This window comes from Castor canadensis, chromosome X (genome assembly GCF_047511655.1).
Source record: "Castor canadensis chromosome X, mCasCan1.hap1v2, whole genome shotgun sequence".
In the NCBI taxonomy this organism is placed as follows: Eukaryota; Metazoa; Chordata; class Mammalia; order Rodentia; family Castoridae; genus Castor; species Castor canadensis.
In genome coordinates, this window is record NC_133405.1 from 68259655 (window position 1) to 68283397 (window position 23743).

A 23743-nucleotide genomic window follows, 5' to 3' on the forward strand; every position below is an offset into this window, starting at 1 on the left:
TTAAAGTACTACCATAAAACTTGCTTGACAATTTTTAATGACTATACTATTTTGTGGCATAAGTTTTCAAGTTTTCAAATGGTTAAATATATTGTTATTTAACTATCCAAATTAAGGATGCTTCCAGGGAAAATGTTTTTAAAAGAAAAACAGAAAACAAAATATTTGAATGCAGATGACACCATTTATTGAAATATAAATTTACAAATGAATTTTTTGAAGCAAAGACAACTTTGAATTAAGGAAGAAATATGTTAACTTCACAATTGCACCAAATATATACTTTTTAAAGCAGATTAATGTGTTAGAAAAAGAGCATTTTAAAATGTTTTGCAGTGCACCTTACATTGCAATGTATTAGAAAATATATACCTAATGAGGACAACACAGTGACATTTACCATCAAATTTTATTAGACACAAAATATTAACAAGGTAATTGGCAGAAATCTGATAGAACAAAATAACATCAATCACATTCAGTGTCACAATTTACTTGAAGAGAAGAAAGAGGAACAGCTAATACTTAAAGATTACATAACCTAGAGTACAAGTGTCAACATGGTACAAATGCAAAATTGTAAATATTCAGGAGAAACATCATTATCCAGGAGTTGAAACTTAGTTTTCAAGATATATGAGGGGACTAAATTAACTTTTATTTCTGTAGCACCAAATACTTTTAGTGTTTTAGATTATAAGGTTTATAAGCTTGTACTCCACAAGAGTCCAGTTTCTGAGTAATAACAAGCTGAATTTTTAATGATATTTGATAAATAAATGAAATGTGAAATTTTAGAAAAAACAAGATTATCAATATTTTAGTTTGGAGGTTAGCTTTCCTTTCTGTTTTTATTCATAACTGAATTTGAACTCTCTATTCCTCTGCTTGCCAACTTATTAGGGCAAAGGTCTAGAATCACAGTTATATATTATGGATGCAGATGAAGTGATAGAAGTTGATTGATTAATGTTTTTCAATCATTTGCTAGTAAAATATAAATTGTCCCTTCATAATAATTAATAAAAATATATTGTGGTACCAAAACTGTCAATGATTAAGTATAAGGGATGCTGCAACTGTATATATTTCTTTCCAAATCTGCTTCTTTCTCCAGCTCCCATATATGTGAGCATGCATGCTCACACACACACACACACACACACACACACACACACACACACACACACACGTTCACAGAGAAAGATCCAAAAATGAAAGTATCCACATTGTGCCAGTGTATTTAGACAAAAAAGAATAGAAGTAGCAGCTTCCTAAGCAGATGTAGAATTCATTTCTTTTTAGTTTTGAAAATAGTCTTAATAAATGTGTGGTGAGTTTTGCTACAGAAAAAAGATTGATTTAGTAATTTAGCTTTTAAATGACTATAACCCCTCTCTAGTATGTTTTATTCAAATTTTAAGTTAGCAAGATATTAAAGTATCTGTTGTGAATTTTGCAAGATTAGCATAATCTTATAGACTGAGCACCAGCAGTTCTATCTTCTAGTGCTGCAATAATTCAACCCCTGAATAAAAAAAAGAAAACAACACATCACATCAATCTCCACCACAGCTTATCTAAAGATGCAATACAAGTTAAGTACACATATCATATATATATTAAAGTGCCACCTTGAATGGTACACTGTTTAAACACATCACAGTAAATGTTTATTAAATCAGACAGAAATCAGTAATGGCCAGCAATTAATGACATTACACATTTTCAAAAATACTTTACAGCATCAGTGTAAAATGGAACGTTTCACAATACCAGTGTACTTTGTCTACTATCCTTTCCTTTGAAAATAAAACCAAGTTGTTTCCTTTCAACAGGTGGAAATTTAATTTTCAATAGGTGGGAATTTAAATTTATAATACATACTGAAATGAATACTTAAAGCATTGAATCAGCTCTCATTGATTTTCTGGAATCAGAATGGAGCTTCCTCGCCCTTAAGACAGATTTGTTCTGTAGTCACTGGTGATAAATGTAGCAAAAGAGAAATATGGAATTACTTGCTTGAAACATACTGGACATAGTCAAAATGAACTGAAACACTTGCTGGGAAACTTTGATGAGTTGAATTGTCTGAGAATGTGTAATGTGTAGAGATGTTTTTACAGAATTTTCACAATAATGGATATTTTCAAATCAATGTTACTTCTTTAAGAATTTTTTATTCTTCACTGATGTTTTAATCCCACTAAGTACTGCATATGTATTTGCATTGTCTTTTTACATAGTGGTGAAATGTTAGATTTAAGGAATGAACTTTGGACATTCTTCTTTAACTTTAAAACATTCCAATCTATGTGTATTTATTTTTGAAAGACTAAATACACATCTGGAATAATTATGAAAATTAGCTAATAGCTTCATAATGATCTTTAATATTATTGGGGTTTGGGGAAAATCAATAAAATTAACCTGATATTTCTAACACAATTCAGTATTGACTATAATTTTGAATGTCACTGTGTTTTTAAAGTGAGTTTTATATTGGAGATGATTTTTTATTTTATTCTAATATATGTATAAGAATAGAGAACTTGGTTTGTAGGTGGATACTTGTTGATAAGATAATGAAATCTACTAGAGGTATGTCAGCTTCAAAAATAAACTCTTAAATATTACCTTTTAATAGCAAACATGCTCCAGGGAAATTCACAAACTGCATATTTTATTTTTTTTCATCAATATATTTTACAATTTAGAAGAAGAAATTGGTGGTATATCTCTGTTCATTTACTCAAAGAGCTTAAAAATGAGTGCTTTCTTTAGGTGAGATGTAATTTATAATATATGAAAAAGGAAAAATCTGGGTCTTTCAGAAAGCATTCTAAAATTGAAATTCAAAACTAAAATTAAAACAGATAAAGACTTGAAATCATATGTGGTATATGCTTTTATAGTCTTTGAAAGACTGCTGTGAACCAACCTATTTTCCATATCAAGGATTCCTTTGAGGGAATCATGGTATTCGGGCCCCTACATGTTGACATGATCTTTTTACTTGGCTAATATAATAGATGTCACAATTTGGGAGACATTGACATATGATAGAAAAAATAAAACTTTTGGGTTTTTATTTTCATAAACCAATAAGTGTATAAAATAGACATCTTTAGTCCATTTGTGGTCCTCACCTTAATTTTCATTCCATCCTGATCACTGAAGATCAAGAAGGAGAGAGATTGACTAAATTTGGAGTGGAGTTGGAGGATTAAGGATGAAGTGAGACTTGGAACAGAAGAGGTCAAAAGTGGAGTGAGAGTTGAAATAAGTCTCAAGAACAGGCTGAGACAAAGGGTGAAAATAGGAAATGGGGTAGGGTGAATAATTGAGATATAGTGTGAGTGTGGAATTAGATGAGGAGAGGAAGAATGTGAGCAATGAGGTGAGGATAAGGGGTTAGGGAAGATACCCAGAATGCAGAAAGGGTTAGGGATAAAGTGGGAATGAGGTGGTGTGGAGGGTATGGAGAAGAGTTTGTTGGTGGGATAAGGATAAGGATCTAGTGGAGTAAGGGGTTAGGTTGAGGAACATGTATAATGGGTGAGAATTAGGGCATTGGGGACATAATATAAATGCTAAAATTAAATTATTTAAAGGCTTATATATTCATATTAATAAATCAAAAAATGAACAAACTTCAAAAGAGAAAAAAATTTTCAAAATAATAGTTTAAAGGAAAGCATCATTTATTTTGAAGCTATAGTTTTATTTTTATTCTAATTTTTGTCTTGCTTGTTTTTTCCTCTCATGTTCCACAAGATCATTAGATCAGTGAGGCTCTCTGTTCTTAAAATGTTTACTGCACAAGGCACATGTACTTTATACTCTATAATTTATTAAAAGCACTTCACTATCTTTTGAATTTTCACTTCTAAAACATATTTACGGTATAATTATTAGATGGAAAGACTATATGTAATTAATGAAGCTTTCCTACCAGATAATGGAATTTAGAGTAAATAATATATTTTCTCATTCTTAAAAATACCATTGCACTTTCAGTTACTACTAGATTAAAGATTTAAAGAATTATCTTGCCTAAGTTTTGGATAGTTTTTCTGTAGTTGCGCATTTTAATTTTGTAATGTTTTTTGATGGTGTGGATTTCTGAAATTAAGGTTACACTGCATGTATAAAGCCTCAAGTCTCCATTTTAGTCCTAATTATGGGCAGACCATTTGAAATATTTTTAAAAAGATCCTTTACTAATTGCTGCACTTTCTTTGTTCTAATGTCCAAGCTATGGTTATAAATGGATGATTCCTCTACTCAGAATGCTTTGAAAGTATTTTATTTTAAATTCAATTAAATGCTTTGAGAAATATTTTTCTAACACTATGTTGAATGAAATGTAGGTGAATCGAATACTATACTTTTGTTGCTTTTTGGGGGGACAGTTTTTGTAATCATTCTTTCCCTTAGCTCCATCCTATTAACCTTTAAAAAACCATTTTTTATGTACTTAATTTTTAAAAGCTTAATAGGGATAATGAAATATTATTTAGAAAGGAAAACATTTGATTCTTCTGCTAAGTAACTTATGAATTATACCAAATCACATGGATTTGTTGAAAGCACATCTACAATTCAACTGGTAAGTGAAAATCATTTTAATATTATCAGGGGATTAGATGTGGAAAATCTATGAAGTTAGAATTTGTCTCTTACTCTCACTAAGCAGAGCATACTTCACATTTTTCTAGAGTCTTGGGGAAAATCCTGGCTAATCATGGTGGTTAAGCAATATTTATTATTATTTTCTGATTAACTGTTCTTTCTTGCACAGTACAATAGGCAGGAAACTTTCAGCTTTTTTCCTACCTTATGTCATTATTGATTTTTTATTAAGTAATTTTTCTTCTTATCTTTAAGGGTATTAGAGTTGAAATATTTTATTGGGTAATTTTAATCTATCTTTAATCTAGGAGAATTAGAAATGTTTTATTGTTCTTCTCTTTCTTCACCAGTATATCTTAGATTTGCAATTTTAATGCTTTTATGGCCATTATTGAGTGATATTAAATAATTCACTTGACATAGAGAACTCTAAAAAGGTATAGCACAATCTTTGAAGATAAATAATGATGTGCCACTGCACCTTTTGTACTGCTCATTTCAAATTTAGTAGAATAAAGCAATACTATAAATGAGTTTCTTTACAAAATTGAGAATCATCTTCTTAAACCATCTTCATATTTGATTCTTTACCTAACAGCTTCATTTAATTTCTAAAAACTTTACAAAGAAGCAGCTGGCCATTTTACGCATAATTTTTTTATTTTAAACTTTTAAGCAACTAAACAAAATACCCAAACTTATATGTATCGTAAAGCATGAGGAATAACACTCACATAGCAAGGTTTTGTTGTTGTTGATGATATTGGTATTTTAGTGACTGTCTTCAATTATATATCACTGTTATATATAATTGGACCAATTTTGTTTGCTGTCCTTTCTTTATACTTGCTTTTGGTGTTAGTTCTTAGTAAGTTACCTCTCAGTTTATATCTTACTTTACTATTTTTGTGCTCATGAGGTGGTTCCCTTTGAAGGTTAGAATGCAATAGCTGTTTCATAAGTTGATGTGACAGTAGAGCATATAGAGTAGAGAGTTAATCAGGTGACCTGTCAGTTTAGTTTTATTATCTGTCAGGCATTGTCAGTAACTCAAGCATGGCAGCATGTATCCTTCTATTACTTGTGTGGTTTTTCCACCTTATACAAAATTGAGTCTGAAATGGTGTGTCATCATCTGGGTTGGTAAGAAGTAGAAGAAAAGAAATCTCACTACCATTCTTTTTTCTAAGGCCAAAGCCATGATTCAGTTAACATACAAGCTACGTGAGTGAAGAGAGGAAGGCTATCCAGCCTCTTTACCTCCTTCCTCAAAAGCCAAATGCATCTTGTGAATGGACAGAGTTTGCCCTCAGACCACAGATTACCACCCCTTACCACCCCTTGCACTATGTGTTAAGGCACATAATAAGGGGTTACATGGTAACTTTTTTTTTTATTATTCATATGTGCATACAAGGCTTGGGTCATTTCTCCCCCCCGCCCCCACCCCCTCCCTTACCACCCACTCCACCCCCTCCCTTTCCCCCCCACCCCCTCAATACCCAGCAGAAACTATTTTGCCCTTATTTCTAATTTTGTTGTAGAGAGAGTATAAGCAATAATAGGAAGGAACAAGGGTTTTTGCTGGTTGAGATAAGGATAGCTATACAGGGCATTGACTCACATTGATTTCCTGTGCATGTGTGTTACCTTCTAGGTTAATTCTTTTTTATCTAACCTTTTCTCTAGTTCCTGGTCCCCTTTTCCTATTGGCCTCAGTTGCTTTTAAGGTATCTGCTTTAGTTTCTCTGCGTTAAGGGAAACAAATGCTAGCTAGTTTTTTAGGTGTCTTACCTATCCTCACCCCTCCCTTGTGTGCTCTGGCTTTTATCATGTGCTCAAAGTCCAATCCCATTGTTGTGTTTGCCCTTGATCTAATGTCCACATATGAGGGAGAACATACAATTTTTGGTCTTTTGGGCCAGGCTAACCTCACTCAGAATGATGTTCTCCAATTACATCCATTTACCAGCGAATGATAACATTTCGTTCTTCTTCATGGCTGCATAGAATTCCATTGTGTATAGATACCACATTTTCTTAATCTATTCGTCAGTGGTGGGGCATCTTGGCTGTTTCCATAACTTGGTTATTGTGAATAGTGCCTCAATAAACATGGGGGTGCAGGTGCCTCTGGAGTAACCTGTGTCACAGTCTTTTGGGTATATCCCCAAGAGTGGTATTGCTGGATCAAATGGTAGATCAATGTCTAGCTTTTTAAGTAGCCTCCAAATTTTTTTCCAGAGTGGTTGTACTAGTTTACATTCCCACCAACAATGTAAGAGGGTTCCTTTTTCCCTGCATCCTCGCCAACACCTGTTGTTGGTGGTGTTGCTGATGATGGCCATTCTAACAGGGGTGATGTGGAATCTTAGTGTGGTTTTAATTTGCATTTCCTTTATTGCTAGAGATGGTGAGCATTTTTTCATGTGTTTTTTGGCCATTTGAATTTCTTCTTTTGAGAGAGTTCTGTTTAGTTCACTTGCCCATTTCTTTATTGGTTCATTAGTTTTGGGAGAATTTAGTTTTTTAAGTTCCCTATATATTCTGGTTATCAGTCCTTTGTCTGATGTATAGATGGCAAATATTTTCTCCCACTCTGTGGGTGTTCTCTTCAGTTTAGAGACCATTTCTTTTGATGAACAGAAGCTTTTTAGTTTTATGAAGTCCCATTTATCTATGCTATCTCTTAGTACATGGTAATTTATTATTTAAATAGCCCTTGGTTCTGTAAAATCAACAGCTACCATTATTCAGGAAAGTTGAATATTTAAATGCACGAATTGAATACTGGCCCATATGCCCTAAAACTCAGCACAAACTTTATATTATGGCTGAATATCAAGTAATGAGATTATTTTCCCCAAGTAATTTATTTATTAATCTCATTACCTTCTAGTCATACTTTATCTATCTTAAAGGATTTTTGAAATAAATGTTCTCAAGAACCACATTTTTTACAGATAACTATGCTTGTGCAATTTTAATACTGTGCTGATCAACTGCATCAATGCAAAGTCATCCTCTTCTTTTTGAGAAGAGCATCCTATTAAGTAATTTAGTAAAATATTTTAATAATTTCTCCCTTCTGCCCTGCATCTTTTTATGTCAAACTAATTTAGTGGTTGGGTAGAATAAACAAAATGAAATTTCTTCAAAACAAAAATATTGTTTTAGCATGCACTATTTTAGGTGTCCTGTGGTGCTGTTACTGCTGTTGTCTTACTCATATTATTTACACCACAAGCATGTATACTATTTACAGTTCTACAGTTGTTTATCTCCTTGTATTCTTAAGGCTTCCAGTAAATATTTACAATTTTGTCATACACATGTCACAAAAATAAATATGTATGTTTAAGTACTCTTGTTGGTGAGCTTTCTTCAAAGTTCCTATTTAGATAGTACAAAGAAGCTCTGAATTCAATAATCTTTCCTAATCTCCTGGTTCCTTAGCTTTTAGTTAATAAATTTCTTGGACATTAAGCTGGACTAATCAGTAAATAAATGTTAAGAACTATGAAATAACTTTCATTTGTCCACCAAAATATCTAAGAAGACCTGAAGTTACTGGGAGTGTGAGATGTACAGTATTATTTGAAGGTTTGTTGGTATTTTCTTCAGTAGTAGATAAAAAATTATATCTTTTTATCACATAGAAAAGTAGACTCGATGAAGTAAGGAAATTATTCTTCTACAACATATCCTCTCAATCATGTTTTCCCATAGGTAATTGATGATTGCCATACAGAAAAACTAGTAAATAAGCTCCAATCTTGTTCCAAAAATTATGATGAAGACTATCATAAGTGTAATTATATATTCATGTATGCATTCTAAATTTAGAAATCCCACTTGTTATTTTGAGTTGTTATATTCAGTACACTTCTGCTTTGATGTTTTGTTTTGTTTCTTAGTTTGTGTCTTTGTCTTGGTTTGTTTCTTTGACTATCAAGACTATTTTGTAAAATTTCAATTTTTATAACTGGTGTTCACCAATCTTTGACAATTCAGTAAGTGGAGAGGAAATAATATGTCTGGTATTTCCAACATTATGCTTGAGAGTTTCAACATTACCAATGGGAACTCCAAGAGCACTGCCCCTGAAAACTCCAACATGGTCTCTAGGAACTTCAAGATTACCCATGGAAACTTGAATGTTGACTATAGAGAGGTTACTGAAATTATTTCTTGGAACTCTAATGTTGCCCCTGGGAAGTCCAGCATTATCTTCAAGAAGTCCAATGTTGCTCCACATTGCAGAATTCTAAAAGCTTGGATTGATAGGAAGATGTTCTCCAGAACCTGACAAAATGGCACTTTTCCAGACATCTTCAGTTTTGTTTTTTTCCTTTGTGTTTTCTAAAACATAAAATTAACATTTGTTTTTTAAATGATTGAAGATAAAATTGTTTTGAGAAGAAACTAGAAAAACTCTGACTCCTCCACACTCCCAGCCCACACATAACATCCCCATTCCACATTAAATGGAGAAACCAGGAGGGCTCCTGTGCTGCCAGATGCCAGCTCCCAGATTTCTTGGGAAGACGCAGACCACCAGGTGAGCTAAGTGGCAAGTGGTACTCTCATAGACAATCCTGGGCCAGATCCGCATAGCCCCCTGGACAGACCAACCCCCACCCAGGGAAAAAAGAGAAAAAAACCAAACTGAATAATAAACAACAACAACAACAAAAAAGACTCATAGCAAAGAGGGTGGGGTGCCCTGAGCACCAAAGAGGGTGGGAGGGACAATCCCTCACAGAACCGTAAATAAACAAGCCAGCCAGAAAAGGCAGGAGTGGTGGTACCCGCCCAGCAATCAGGAGTGGGAAAGCTTGTAAAAGTGGTGGTGGGAGGAAAACTCCACAAGAGAGGGGGGAAGGGTCACTTCCCACATGAACTGTAAGTAAACATGCCGGCCAGGGAAGGCCGGTGTAGCGCCACCTCCTCCAGTGTGCTTGGAAAGGGGAAAGCTTGTAACAGTGGTGACTGCATCCAGGAGAACTCTAAGTAAACAAAGCCTGAGGGGCTAGGTGAGTGTTAAGCTCACTCCTGAGATCTGCAATCAATAAAGCCTGCAGCAACAGCTGGCTGACAGTAGCAGGCAGGTGAGCTGCAGCCTCAGATAGACATTCACAAAGCTGTCTCCAAACTATTTTTTTTTCTCTTCCTTTGATGAGACAACAACTGAACTACACCTGCATGCTGAAAAACTTACCGAAACTGTATTGCATTTGAACTTGGGACACTTTGTGGTGTTTTGTTTTGTTTTGGTTTTTTTGGTTTTTTTCCCCTTTGATGAGAAAATGACAGAACTACTTCTGAGACACCATCTCCAGGATTGGAGGCTGAGTAACTAACACCAAAATTATTAAGACTGAAACTTTATTGCATTTGAACTTGGAGATTTTTTTTAATCCTCTCTCTGTCTCTGTAATGCCTGTCTAGCTTACTGTTGATTAGTACACTATCTTTCCCTGTTTATACCTTTGACACTTTTTTGTTTGTTTTTACTTGTTTGTTTATTTGTTTTTCCCTTTTTCTTTACCTTCTTTGCTTTCCCTTTCCTCTCACCCTTCCATTCTAAATATCACCGTTGTTATTATTACAAGCTAGAAAATACTTAATTGCACACAGTACAGGGAAAGTAACAATACCAAGGGCAATGATGGGAAGACAGAAAAAACAGGGAAACCAGATTCCCCACAGCAAAAATTAGTACAGGAACCAGAGGGAAAGGAAGAAAACACATACTCAGATCCAGACTCCAACAAAACAAAGACAAACTATGCCAAAGAACCCATTGAAGCCCACAAGAATAATCTAAAAGAAGAAATACTACAGGTAATCAATGAGAATTTCATAGAGATGATATTGGATATGGTCAACCAAAATGTATAAGAGACACTCAAGAAATTCCAAGACAACAAAAATAGAGAATTTGAGAAAGCACAAGAAGAAATAAAAGAAACCATAGAAGCACTATATAAACACAAAAGTGAAACAAAGAACCCAATTAATAAAGAGATAAATAAACTCAGGATGAAAATAGACAACATTAAAGAGGAAATCACCCAGGATATGGAAAACCTTAGAAAAAAGAATGAAACAGAAATGCAAAACAAAATGGAAGGCCAATCCAGCAGACTAGAACAAGCAGAGAACAGAATCTCAGAACTTGAAGATGAAATGGTAATTAAAGGAAAAACTGAAGAACTATTAGTTCAACAACTCAAGACCTGTGAAAAGAAAATGCAGGAACTCACGGACTCCATCAAAAGACCAAACCTGAGAATCATGGGCATTGAAGAAGAAGAGGTGCAAGCAAAGGGAATGAGCAATATATTCAACAAAATAATAACAGAAAATTTCCCAAATCTAGAGAAATCTATGCCCATGCAGATGCAAGAGACCTCCAGAACACCAAACAGACCAGACAAAAATAGAACTACCCCATGGCATATTATCATTAAAACAACAAGTACAGAGACTCGAGAAAGAATATTGAAGGCTGTAAGAGAGAAAAAAACAAGCAACATACAAAGGTAAACCCATCAAAATTACAGCAGACTTCTCAACAGAAACATTAAAAGCAAGAAGAGCTTGGGGTGAGATCTTCCAGGCACTGAATGAAAATAACTTCAACCCTAGGATACTCTACCCAGCAAAACTATCATTCAAAATAGATGGAGCAATAAAAGTCTTCCATGATAAGCAGAAACTAAAACACTTTCTGCACACAGAAAGTGAAACCCAACATAACCATGAAAGGGCAGGAAGTACCAAACTACAGGAAAAGAAAAAGCAAGAAAGTAGAGAGTAACCTCGATTTAGGTACCCACAATCAAACCTTCAAACAACTAAGACAACTAAATGACAGGAATCACCACATACCTATCAGTACTAACACTTAATGTTAATGGACTTAATTCCTCCACCAAGAGAAGAAATTATAAATAAAAAAGACAGATAAGCATTTCCAAATTTGATCCCAGTCCAATCACTTCAGCAATTTACAATCACATGGCAATGTTACCACAGTATGTAACCTTTTATTTTATATTTTAATTTTTTACTAGTTTGCTGTTCTTTTCTTTTAATTCATTTATTCACATGTGCATACATTGTTTGGATCATTTATCCCCCCTGTCCCCCACTCCCACCATCTACCACCCCCACCCCTCGCTTCCAGGCAGAACCTGTTCTGCCCTTATCTCTAATTTTGTTGAAGAGAAGACATAAGCATAATAAGGAAGACAAAGTGTTTTTGCTCGTTGAGTTAAGGGTAGCTATACAGAGAGATTCCAAACATTGCTTCCATGTACAAATATGTTATAGCCCAAGTTGATTCATCTCTAACTGACCTTTTCACTAGTTCCTGATCCCCTTCTCATATTGACCTCTGTTACTTTAATGTTTCTGTATAAGTTCCTCTGCAGTGGGGACATCAAACACTTTCATGTTTTGCATTTCTTACCCATCCCCATACCTCCCGTATGTGCTCTCCCCTTGTCATGTGACCCAAGTCCAACAGCATTGCTGTATTTGCCCTAGATCTAAAGTCTGCATATGAGGGAGAACATATGATTTTTGGTCTTCCAAGCCTGGGTAACCTCGCTCAGAATGATGTTCTCTAGTTCCATCCATTTACTTGCAAATGATAGAATTTCATTAATTAGCAAATTAACTCAATCAACTGTTTCAGGTTTAAAAAATGGACAGAGTAAAAATGCCTGAATGATACCACACAATGACCAGAAATTTGGGGGTAGTGGAGAGTAGGAAGTTGGCAAGAGGATCTGAGCAACACTGTACTTGGAGGAAGGCTGCAGAAGGGTGTTGACCAATGAGAAATTACAGAGATGGGTGGCTACAGGACTTATAGGAACAAACATATTCCATATGCAATTTTATCTCTTTTGAAGTATGAGTAATTAATGCAATCAAGAATTTACTGGGAACAAGAAATCAGAGAAGGGGTAACCATGAGAATGGAAGCATCAGGAGTTTGCAGAACTTTCGATGAGGGTATTAAATGTAAGATTGAGGTTGAGACAATTTTATGAGCATCTTGAGCAATGGTGTAATCTTAGCTGATCTTGGGTTATACTTAAATTTCAATCTGTAATAAATAACTTTAAAGAGTCCTAAATATGTGTACAGAAAGAAACATTATAGAATGGGCCAACTCATGATTTCCACACAAAGTTTGGCTTAGTTTCCAGATTCTTCTCTGAAACTACTTTCAGTGATTTGGTGGGGCTATTTCTAAGAAAAATTTCTAATTAATGACACACTTTTGATGAAGTTATAGAGTCAGGATAAGAACATAAGTAAGAAAGGAAATTTTCTAATTCTATTCGATATTCTTGGTAGCATTTTTGTGTATGCTTAAATAGCAGTAATGGTAAAAACAAAAATGTTACTCTATAGCTAATAGCAAATTTCAAACTAGGATTTTAAAATACATTATACATTCTTTCATTAATATTACCTTTAAGCAAGTATAGGCCATAATATTAATGGTTCATTTTTAAATTTATACTTTCTGTTCACTAGGGTGCTCACTTATAGAAGAAAGCAGAGAAGTTATTTGTTTTTCAACCAGTGAAGTCCTGTCCATTACACCATTCATTTTCTAATTTAAGCCTCTATTACTAGTTACTGCACAATGGGTGTGTTAGAGGGCAAATTATTATTTTTTTGATTCTGTGGGTTAACACTGTGATTGAGTGAGGACTAGTCATTTTCTCAAGATCACTCACCTAACTGGAAGTTATTCTTTTGAAGAAAATATTTGTTCCAGACCTTTGAAGTAATAGGAAGCCTGTATATTTAGGGTTATTTTCCCATGATTATTAAATAGTGTCTGAATGAATTTATCCAACTTAAAGTCAGACAATAATCACTAAATCTAAGGCTCAAATTTGTAGAGCAGTCACCAATTCTATTAGAAAAGCTGATCTATGGGATAGAAAAATATAGATTTCCAGGTGATAAGTTTGAAATAAATTTTCTAATGGAAGACTATACTTAATTCACAAAAGTAGTTATAACAATTTAAAAAATCTTACCTCCTATGGGAAAATCATCATCGCTTGGGAAGAAGTAGTATGTGTCCTCTGGATTTAACATCAACTCGGGTGCATTTAGGTTTTGGCTCCTGCCATCACTGTAAGGTGGTAGGCTATGACTGCGCCTCTGCTGGAGTTTAGGTTTCTTGGGAAGCAATGGGAAAGGGCCTTGCAAAGCCTGGATATTGTGATACCTGGGTGAAGTGGTTGCTTGATTCTCCTCTGGTGTTGGCTGGTGGTTGCCATTCTCTCTCTCTTCTTCAGTAAGAGTAGATTGAAGAATATGGAGGCCATCACTATTCAGTGGTGCTCCTGTGAGCTCTGCCCAGGAATGCCAAAAGATAGAACTTTCTCTAAAAGGATACATGCTTCTTGCTACTTCCAGGTCATCACTTCCTGGGGACTCTGCATTTTCTGGAGATTCTATCCACAGATTTCTTGGGGTTCCTGGGTGACTGTGTTCTGAGGATGGTGAACATTTATTTATTAAAGCCTCCAGGTGTATAAAGCCAGTGAATTTCAAAGTTGGAATTTCTGTATCATCTAACTCCTTCTTTCCAGGAACACCAGCAACAAGTGTTGTGGTGCCTTTCCCCCTTTCCTCTGGACTGGCAATTCCTGTAACGTCTAAGAGATGAGATTCTGAGACCCTTGAAGATTTAACTGGCATTTTCTCTAGGCAAAGAAGCCCTGAAGTTTTTGGTCTTAAAAGGGCAATGCTCTCTACCTCTTTAGTTAGTGTGGGGGTGGCAACCATCACCACCTGACTGATAATCCCCAGGTCCCCTCTGATGGATACCTTCTTGGGTGTGCTGATGGGAGGTCATAGTTCGTCTCTGTTCATTTTGTCTTCTGACCTTTTCCCAAGTTTCCACATCAATAGGATGAAAATAGATGAACTCATTAGAAATATTTTGAGCACGTCTGTATTGGAAGTTCGGATTCACAGAAACAATCTGAAAGAAAATTTAAGTTCCAAGAAACACTTCAATTCACTATGTCAACACATTTCATACCCTGGTCACATTTTTGACACATTTTATCTTACATATATGTAGGTCTAAAATAGCACTAACGTGGACACTACAGACATATTTGGATTCCTCCAAATAAATTAAGAAATATAAAGAACCCTCCAAAGTATTACCTCTTTCTTAAAGAAAGGATTATTTTAGTCTAGTGTTTTCCAGTATGCATTTCCTATAACCTCATCAAAAATACATACCCCCCCAAACCCACATGATTCCATAGCAAATAATTTTGGAGTATAATATACAAATCTCTTAGAGCTTCACAATGTATAGAAGTCTATTAAAGGCTCTGAGAAATCTTTTTAATTGATATACACACATATATAATTACATTAACCACATCTTTTATTTTCTGCATTCTAATGCTTTTACATCTAGGACTTTACTGACCTTGGAGGGACTCTTCTTATGACATTAGCCACTTCCTACAGATAAAAAAAGCTCGCTTGTGAACACATCTTTCAAATGAAAACCAACCAGTTTAGAGTCCATACCTCTAACCACCTCACACTCCTGGCTCCTGTCTGCCTGCTCTAATAATTCTAGGAGCAGGTACCAGGCAATTTAGGAAAGAACCTATGCCCCAGAACTCATCGAAATTACTCAAACTAGCTTGCTTGTCCTACCTCATATCACTCACTTTGGTGCTTACCCATACATCCTTCCCTTCCCCTCAGTGTTATGGCATGCCCCTTTCTCTTATGAATATAACAAACTATTTTCAATGGTGATCATCTGCTGACATGTTGGCCTTATTGTATATGATCATATATAAATAATAAAACACATTATATTTATATACTGTAATCACTCTTTAATGTTTTTAGTATATCTAGTGTTTTACAATCATCACCACTATCTAACTTTGTAATATTTTCATCACTCTAAAAATAAATCCCAGAACACTAGCAAAAATGTCAGAATAAGGATCCAAGAAAATCCCTCCACTATAAAAACAATAAGAAACTGATAGAAATGCCAACATCAACTTTTTCAAGACTCTAGATATAAACCAAAGGTTTGAAGTAATTTGGGGTCAGCAGAATTTTTAATAATAGTGAACTTTGTTGCATTCTAATTTGCCCTATTCTCATCACTCTCTTCTCCAATTTCAAAATGTCCTTGAAAACCAGCAACTTGTAATTATGGTAAAAACTAGGGGCCTAGAAGCCACTGAAGGACATGAAATGGAGTTGGAGCTCCTTCAAATATTCATTCTCAGAGAATCATAATTAATTTATCTTCTTGTAACCACTTAGATATTATTTGCCTCAATGGTTTGCCTACTCTGGACATTTCATATAAATAAAATCACACAATGTGTGGCCTTTTGTGTCTAGCTTATCATAATATTTTCAAAGTGTCTTTATGTTATTTCATGTATTGGTATTTCATTTCTTTTTGTGGTCAAATAATATGCCAATGTATGGATATGTCACATTTTGTTTATCCATTCATTAATTAATGGAGATTTGTGTTTTCACCTTTTTTTTTGATTTTAGAAATCAAGCCATTATGAAAATTCATGTCTAAGTCTTTTCATAGACATATTGTTTACATTTCTCTCTTTTTATTGGTGGTACCGAGATCTGAACTCAGGGCTTTGTGCTTGCTAGCCAGGTGCTCTACTGCTTGAGTCACACTGCCAGTCCTATATTTTTCTTGAGTATGTACCTTAGAGTGAAAAATACTAAATCATATTGTAACTGCAACCATCATAGGGACTGTCAGACCATTTCTCAAAGTGTCTCCTGCAGCATTCTATATTCCTGGGAAGTCTTCTAAATTATATTTAACTTACTTTTTCACAAATGTGCTTAATGTGTAGCAATTTTATAGGACCATTTATATTGTTTTATGACCATTTTATGGAAATGTTCTTAGGGAAAGCCTATTTTAATCAAGTGATGAGATATTCCATTGTCACCAAAAAATAATAAAATTAGAAGAGTACTGAATAGACACAACTGTTTCTCCTAAAAATATTTAAAAGTAAAAGATGATTTTGAAAGTATCTAAAGTCATCTTCCAGTTGATAACACACCATGAAATTGCTAAATATTATCCTGAAGTTTTCAATGTGATACTGCTGCTTTAGTTACTCTTTCTTTGTTTCTGCCTGTACAAGATTATATGATCAAGCTAAATAAAAATATGAAAAATAATGGCTTTTAGAATCAAAAGTTAGCAATATTTAGCATTTTGAATTTTACTATAGCTTTTTCTAAACTATTTTATACACTTTAAAATGTGAAGAGAATAAGAAGAAACTTATCTGAAGCAGTTAAGTAAACTTCCAAGTGGATTCTATAAATTATAAATACATGAGTAATAATTGTATCTTATGAAATTATATATTTCTTTAGTCCAATTAATGCTGATACCATCCTTTCAATGTTTAAAGAAAGAATGATCTGCATGTGTTAAGTGTCCACTTATCATACCAGACTTGATCATTCTAGCTAGTGCAGCAAAGTGAAGAGGAGGTTAATTATTATCCTCCTTATTTGTCTATTTTTTCTATATGAATTTTATTATTCTGTTTTCTGGAAAGGGTATTCATATTTTACACTAAGAATTTTTATACAGAAACTTCACTGTAATGAATGCACTTTTTAAAATTGATGAATACACTTAAATAATAGACAGTGTGAGTTTTTTATATTTGTCTGCTGCTGACCAATATTAAAATGGTGATATTACTTACAGTAGTTGTTTCCTGGCAGTTGTTACACCAAATCACAGGGAATTCTCTATTGAGGGCCAAAACGCAGTTTGCATAAAGCACAGCACCTATATGCCTGTGTTCTGTAAGAAAAGATAGAGCTCTGAGTTTGAAGGGTCTATCATCCATGGTTAACTTGTAGGTTGGTAAACCTTGATAACTTTAAGTGCATGAACAGAGGAAGTATGGCAGATAATAAAAGAAATATTTTTAGTACTTTCTTTCTTTCTAGCACATAGCCTACTCAGTGATGACAGGAGTTACTACTTTCAACTAGTCTGGAAATTTTGGTTATATCGTTAGTGTTAGTGCTGCCTCCAGAGTTTCATTAGACAGCCAAATACAGATATTGATTTCTTTTTTATTTTTAAAAGTTTTTGAGTTTGTTTAAGTTTTCTCTTTATTAGCACAAATTAGTTGTACAAATGTGTTTCATTGTGTTATACACATGCATATAATGTACCTTGATCAAATTCACCCCCTCGATTAATCTTTCTTCAAATACTGCTTTCTGCGGCATCCAATCAATTACTGAATTTAAGACAATGAAACTTGAGCTTGATTACAGAAATAGTGGTGAGAGCAATATGCAGAGCCAGTGGTTTCCCACTCTTCATCATTATGTAATGTGTGTCAGTAGATTATTTCATTGAAGAGTTAGCTATCTGGAATAGCTTCTTTTTAAGCAATTTTGCTTGTTAAATTATTTATTCATACTCCATAACTTTGTTCTAAACTTGCAATACTCTTGCAATAAAGTTGTAATGTGACTTTTAATCAATAAATATTGAAATCTGCTAATTAGTTTATACTTGCTTTTTGATGAATATGCAATTTATATTTTTGCATAATCCTTTCTCCCTTTATTTTTTGCTTTACTTTCCAGGGCACTTTACATGAAAGGGTGTTTAAGTGACTATAAATAGTAATGAGTACATGGCAAAGTTTTACATAATAATTTTAATTTCCGTGGTCTCAAAATCACTTTATAATAGATTCTTCTACCAGTGGAAGTGATCAAGTGATATTTATTGTTTTTAAAGGGCACTGTGTAATCAGTAGGACTATATAAATTAGGTTAACTTATCCTTATTTTTACTTCTCAAGAACATTTCATCTAGAAAGAATAAAATGTTTGTATACAGAATTACAGAAGGGCACAGAGACAGATGATCTACTGTTTTATGATTGTGAAAACTGGTGAATAGGCCAGAAAATTGTTTGTACTTTTAATTATGTGGTGACAGATTCCAGAAGAAAAATTATAAGCATACAAAAGGGAATTATACCCGTAAAACATTCATTTTCTAATTTAACAAGTCCATGAGCTCTCTAAAATATTATATGATATTTAGTTCATTTCAATATCTCAGTTTTAGCCTAGTTTTAGAAATTAAACTCTTGATGCTACTCAGTAATTATCTAATATATATTTGAAAAGTAATTCTCTTGTATTTATTAAATGTATGTTAGTAAAACTTCTGTAGTTCTTATTTGATGCCATATATAGAAAAATGTATTAATGCTAAGTTTATATTTAAATCATGTTTCTGCACATTTTTAACTGCACAAATGTTTGGAATGTTGAAATTCTTACCGGTGTTAGCAGCTGCATCTCCAAAGTAGGAACCATATGCTAACTGTAACATCTGACCAACTCAACTGAAAAAAATACAAAGGAAAAAACAAAGGCAGCAATTAATAATAGCCAATAACAACTGAGTTATTGTGATGTGTAAGACACTTTCTCATTTAGTACTCACATCAATCATAACAGGTAGGAACCATTATTATTCCCATTTAACAGATGAGAAACTCAGGTTCAGAGAAGTTAAATAATATGTCTGAGATAAAATACCTAGTAAGTGGCGGTGCTCCAGGGCCAACAATCTTTACCAATACAACACACAATTTTTAGCTATCATTAGAGATATATTAAAATTCAAACGATAAAGCCTTGATAACAAATGCCAGAGTTCCATAAATAATAGGTTCCTTTAAGGAGAATTTTTAAGTAATAATACATGAATAAACAGAATTAAAATAAAGATTTGAGACAGGTATAAAATTATACAAGAAGTTTCTCTAATCATGAGTTCAAATAAAACTAAATAATTGATGGTTGCATATTTTCTAAGCTTTCCATATTACCAACATTAGGAAGCTAAATACTAATAAATACCAATTATCATTGCTTATAGCCCAATTTTCAAGCTGAATTAGAACTGACCTGATGATGTCTACAAAAGCAAGACTCAGTCATAATTTCTTATTCCCAATATACATAAATCATAGAATTAAAATATGCCAAATATCTAGTAAGCTGAAAGTTCTTAACTTAATTGGCTGATTTGTGAGAGAGCATCTGTTAGCAACTTTCACTAAGCAAAAGCTGTATCTTTTGATGCCTAGAATACAATCTTTTCCTCAACTTGGCTCATTCTGCTTCTGAAAATACTAACAGAACATGACCCTCTCTGTCTCCACTAATCCAAATACCAATTTTATTTTTTCATAATTCCTTTCAATGAAATTTAAGGAACTGGTGGGTAGGTACAAACAGAGCAAGATAGAAGTGACCAGTTTGAATAAAAAGGATCATTGCATATTCTAAACAGAATTGCCATCCTGATATGGTCACCTTGACTGTCTTAAAGAAAACATAATAAATAATTGCGAATATAGTCCTATAACAAGAAAACCATAATACCAATCACTTAATTCTGAAAATTCTGGCTATTATTATTGATGACCTACATATATAATCTTTACTGCATAAATTTCTGTTTCCTTCTTGGGAATAGATTAAGATATTTAAATTCTTGAATTAGAATTTCTTAACTGGTAATGTTTTAACCCTCTACAAATATTAAACACATTCTTCACATGGTTCTCTATTAAATTAATGATCTTTAGTATTACATACAGGGATTTTGATCAGCTTTTACAGTCACATAGCATAATGTAAAGATTTTATTAAAATTTGCAAGTAGCCTGAAACAAAATAAAAAGCAAAAATTTAAAAGTACTTGCTTACAAACCAGGCACTAAAAAAGCTTTTAGTAAAAACTAGATAAAACAAGAATTCTCTTTCCCTCTTTAAATTTCAAGTGATCAATGGCTGCACAGAATATTTCCATTATTGCAGAAAATTCTGTTAGGCAATATTGTCTTAATGTGTGGAAAAAGTGTAATTTCATGTTTTAGGGGCTGAAATCTTTGACATATAATTCACACTTTTTCCATCATATATTTACTGTTTGTCTTATTGAATATTTTTTAAAACTCAAACAATTGATATTTTCTTATCTTTACAAAACTGTAATTACTGCATGATCCCTTTAAAAGGCTGAGTTATAAGCGAGACACTAATTTAAATTTACATTTCCAAAAGCAAGTTAGTTTTTTAAAATTTTTTTTTCAAGCAGTCTGTCACCTGCCTACCAAGTGCAAAGCCTTTATTTTTTTTTCTTTTATTTATGTGTGCATACAATGTTTGGGTCATTTCTCCACCCTTCCCTCTGCCCCCTCCCTCTCCCCTCCACCCCCTTGCTACCAGGCAGAAACTATTTTGCCCTTATCTCTAATTTTGTTTAAGAGAGAGTATAAGCAATAAGAAGGACCAAGGGTTTTTGCTACTTGAGATAAGGATAGCTATACAGGGAGTTTACGCGCCAAAAGCAAGTTTAAAAAGAAAAAAATCTCAATTAGAAGTTAAGTGTTTTCTGAACTCAAGTGAGAAACCGAAGCAATTTACAAAGTAGTATATTAAAGTTGGAATTAGTTTTTCTATGCTTTTTGTTCTTTTTCTGTTCTCTGCCTTGTAGAAAATCTGACACATTGAAAATGTAATGTCAACACTATCAGGAGCCAAACAAATTATTTTAAGTATGCATGAAAGCAGTAGGAAACTAAGCATATATTTTCCCTGCTGAGCAATGATTGGTACCCTCTTTTTCTTGTGTTAAAATTACTATTCTTAAGGTACTAAAATTAGACAATGTATTGTATTGAATGTTTTAAGTGTATTGACAGCAGTAATCTTCGTCATATACTGATGAGCTATCTATGAGTATAATACAACTAATGGAGGAATTGGCTTTTTTCTACACACACCAATATTTTCACAAAATTTATTTTTACCTGTACAACCAGATAGATCCAATCAGTTAAAAGTGTCAGAGTGCAATTTTCCATGATATTTCTACATACCTTTTGACAGCATTTACTTTGAACTATCAATTTTTAAGTTTAAAAATATTGTAAATTTTCTTACAGATGTACTTATTGATCTTTATTTAATAATGATTTTTTAGTGTTAGAATGTAAACAGATACTGAAAATAAATACAAAATTTGTATTGGAATAGGTAAGTAAAGTTATTAAAAATTCCATATCATATTAAATATATAGCAAACAGTCTTGGAAGACATACCCAGGCCCAGAAGGTATTGTTGTTTCCTGACCAGTTAATAAGAATGTCTTCCTGTGGGACAAAGGTTGGTTAGGCTTGCCTGCCCTCCCTTCAAAGACCTTGTTTGCTGAGCTGTGTTGCAAACTCATGGGGGGTGCAGCATCCACTTAGTCTGTATCACGTGGCCCCTTTGGGGTTTGGGGGACAAAGGGAACTACCATCAGTGAAGCTCAGGCTGCCTGCTGTGCCATGACCAATAAAGGCCTTTGTCTGTATCCCAGGAAATTCTGGCATTCTGCTGCTAGCCTTCAACCAAAACTGTGACTTGCTAAATTTGGAGGTTTGCAAACTGGCTGAAATTTCAAACCGTCCATGTCCATGGGTCTTGTGCATGCAAGACAAAGGAGAGCTACAAGGTGGGAATGCAGCAGAGAGGACAAAATGGTGGGAGGTATAGAAAACAGGGAAATATTCATTTTATTTGTACCAACTCCTAATCCACTTAATTTCTGGCCAGTTAAATCTGGACCTCAAAATAGAGGGTATGTCTTAATATAGTTTGTGTTTAAAATCAAAGCATGTGAAAACATAGTTTCCTCAGAATAAAATGAATGCCTAATAAGCTTTGTAATTTTCAGTCAGCTTGCCCTAACAGCTGTCAGTTCTAGAGTTCTCCACATTAAGAGTTTTCCCATGGGGGCTGGGTATGGTAAACAGATCTGTAATCTCTTTCCTTCCACCACCCTCCCATCTCTTCTCCCCATCCTACTCCCAGCTCATACTCCCAAAATCTCAGTTCCCCACCCTCTCCTCTCAGGTATTTAGACCACTCTCCTCCCCTCCCCCCACTGGCTATTGCTGTGATGGAATTTTATTTTGAAAATCACATGGCATATTTCTCCAACCACACTCTAGCTGTGCTCTCATATTTTCTCCACCTCCTCATCCTTACTCTCAGCCCTCTTCCTACCTACTCCCTCCCCAAAGTGTCCTTCCTCCCTCCCATCTCCTTCATCCTCCATTTTCCCATCTCATATTCCACAAGTTTCTTTTCCCTCCTCCTCTCCTCCCTCTCCCCTCCTTTTTCCTTGTTCTCTCTCCTCTTCTACTCCCTCCCTTCTTCCACCCCCCATCCCCACTCCCCTCTCCTTCACTGGTCCTTTCTCCCCCTTTGTCACACTTTAGCCTCAGTATGAAAAGCTTAAGAGGTTTACCCAGTGGTAAAGGTGTGGAGGGGGCCTACTTTTACAGAAAGTAATCTACCAACTTTTTATTATCACCGTAATTACAGTGATGAAATTTTGGTTAGAAGTCACATGGCTTATTTCTCAGTCAATTCTGGAGTTGTACACCTTTCTCTCTCTCCCCACTCTCTCCCACCCTACTCCTTCCCCCACCACATTCTCATATTCTACACAGTCTTCCCTTTCTTCCCTCCCTCCTCTCTTCCCTACTCCCTCCCCTCAACATAAGAGGTGTACATGGTGTGCCAGGAAGAGCAGAAAGGGCCTCCCTTTATACAAATCAATCAAAAGGCAACCAATTAGTTGAACTCCCCAAACCTCCCTCCTTGTCCTCTCTTCCCTGTTCTCTTGCCCTTTCTCCCTCCCTCCTCTTCACCAGCCATTTCTTCCCTCCCCAGTCCTTCCCTCTCCCCATTAGCCTCAATTTGAAAGGTATGCAAGGTGTGCTGAGAGGGTGGAGAGGACCTGCCTTTACAGAAAAAAAGCAGCAAAAGACAACCGATTAACTTGAACTGACAACTTTGTTTTATTTTGTTTGGTTTTTTATTATCATTGCTATCGCTGTTGCAGCTGTGGAGTTTTCTCTACTGAACTCGGTCAGCCAGGAGGGCCGA

At 34.5% G+C, this 23743-nt stretch overlaps 1 protein-coding gene across 1 annotated transcript; it reads right to left on the reverse strand.

Annotated features, from left to right (window-relative positions):
• Nucleotides 1–8617: 8617 nt before the first annotated feature.
• LOC141419451 (uncharacterized) lies at nucleotides 8618–17991 on the reverse strand. The gene is given in 4 exon segments (XM_074062252.1): nucleotides 8618–9000; nucleotides 13716–14499; nucleotides 14501–14671; nucleotides 17935–17991. Coding segments are annotated over 4 exon segments (1395 nt in total).
• Nucleotides 17992–23743: the final 5752 nt, after the last annotated feature.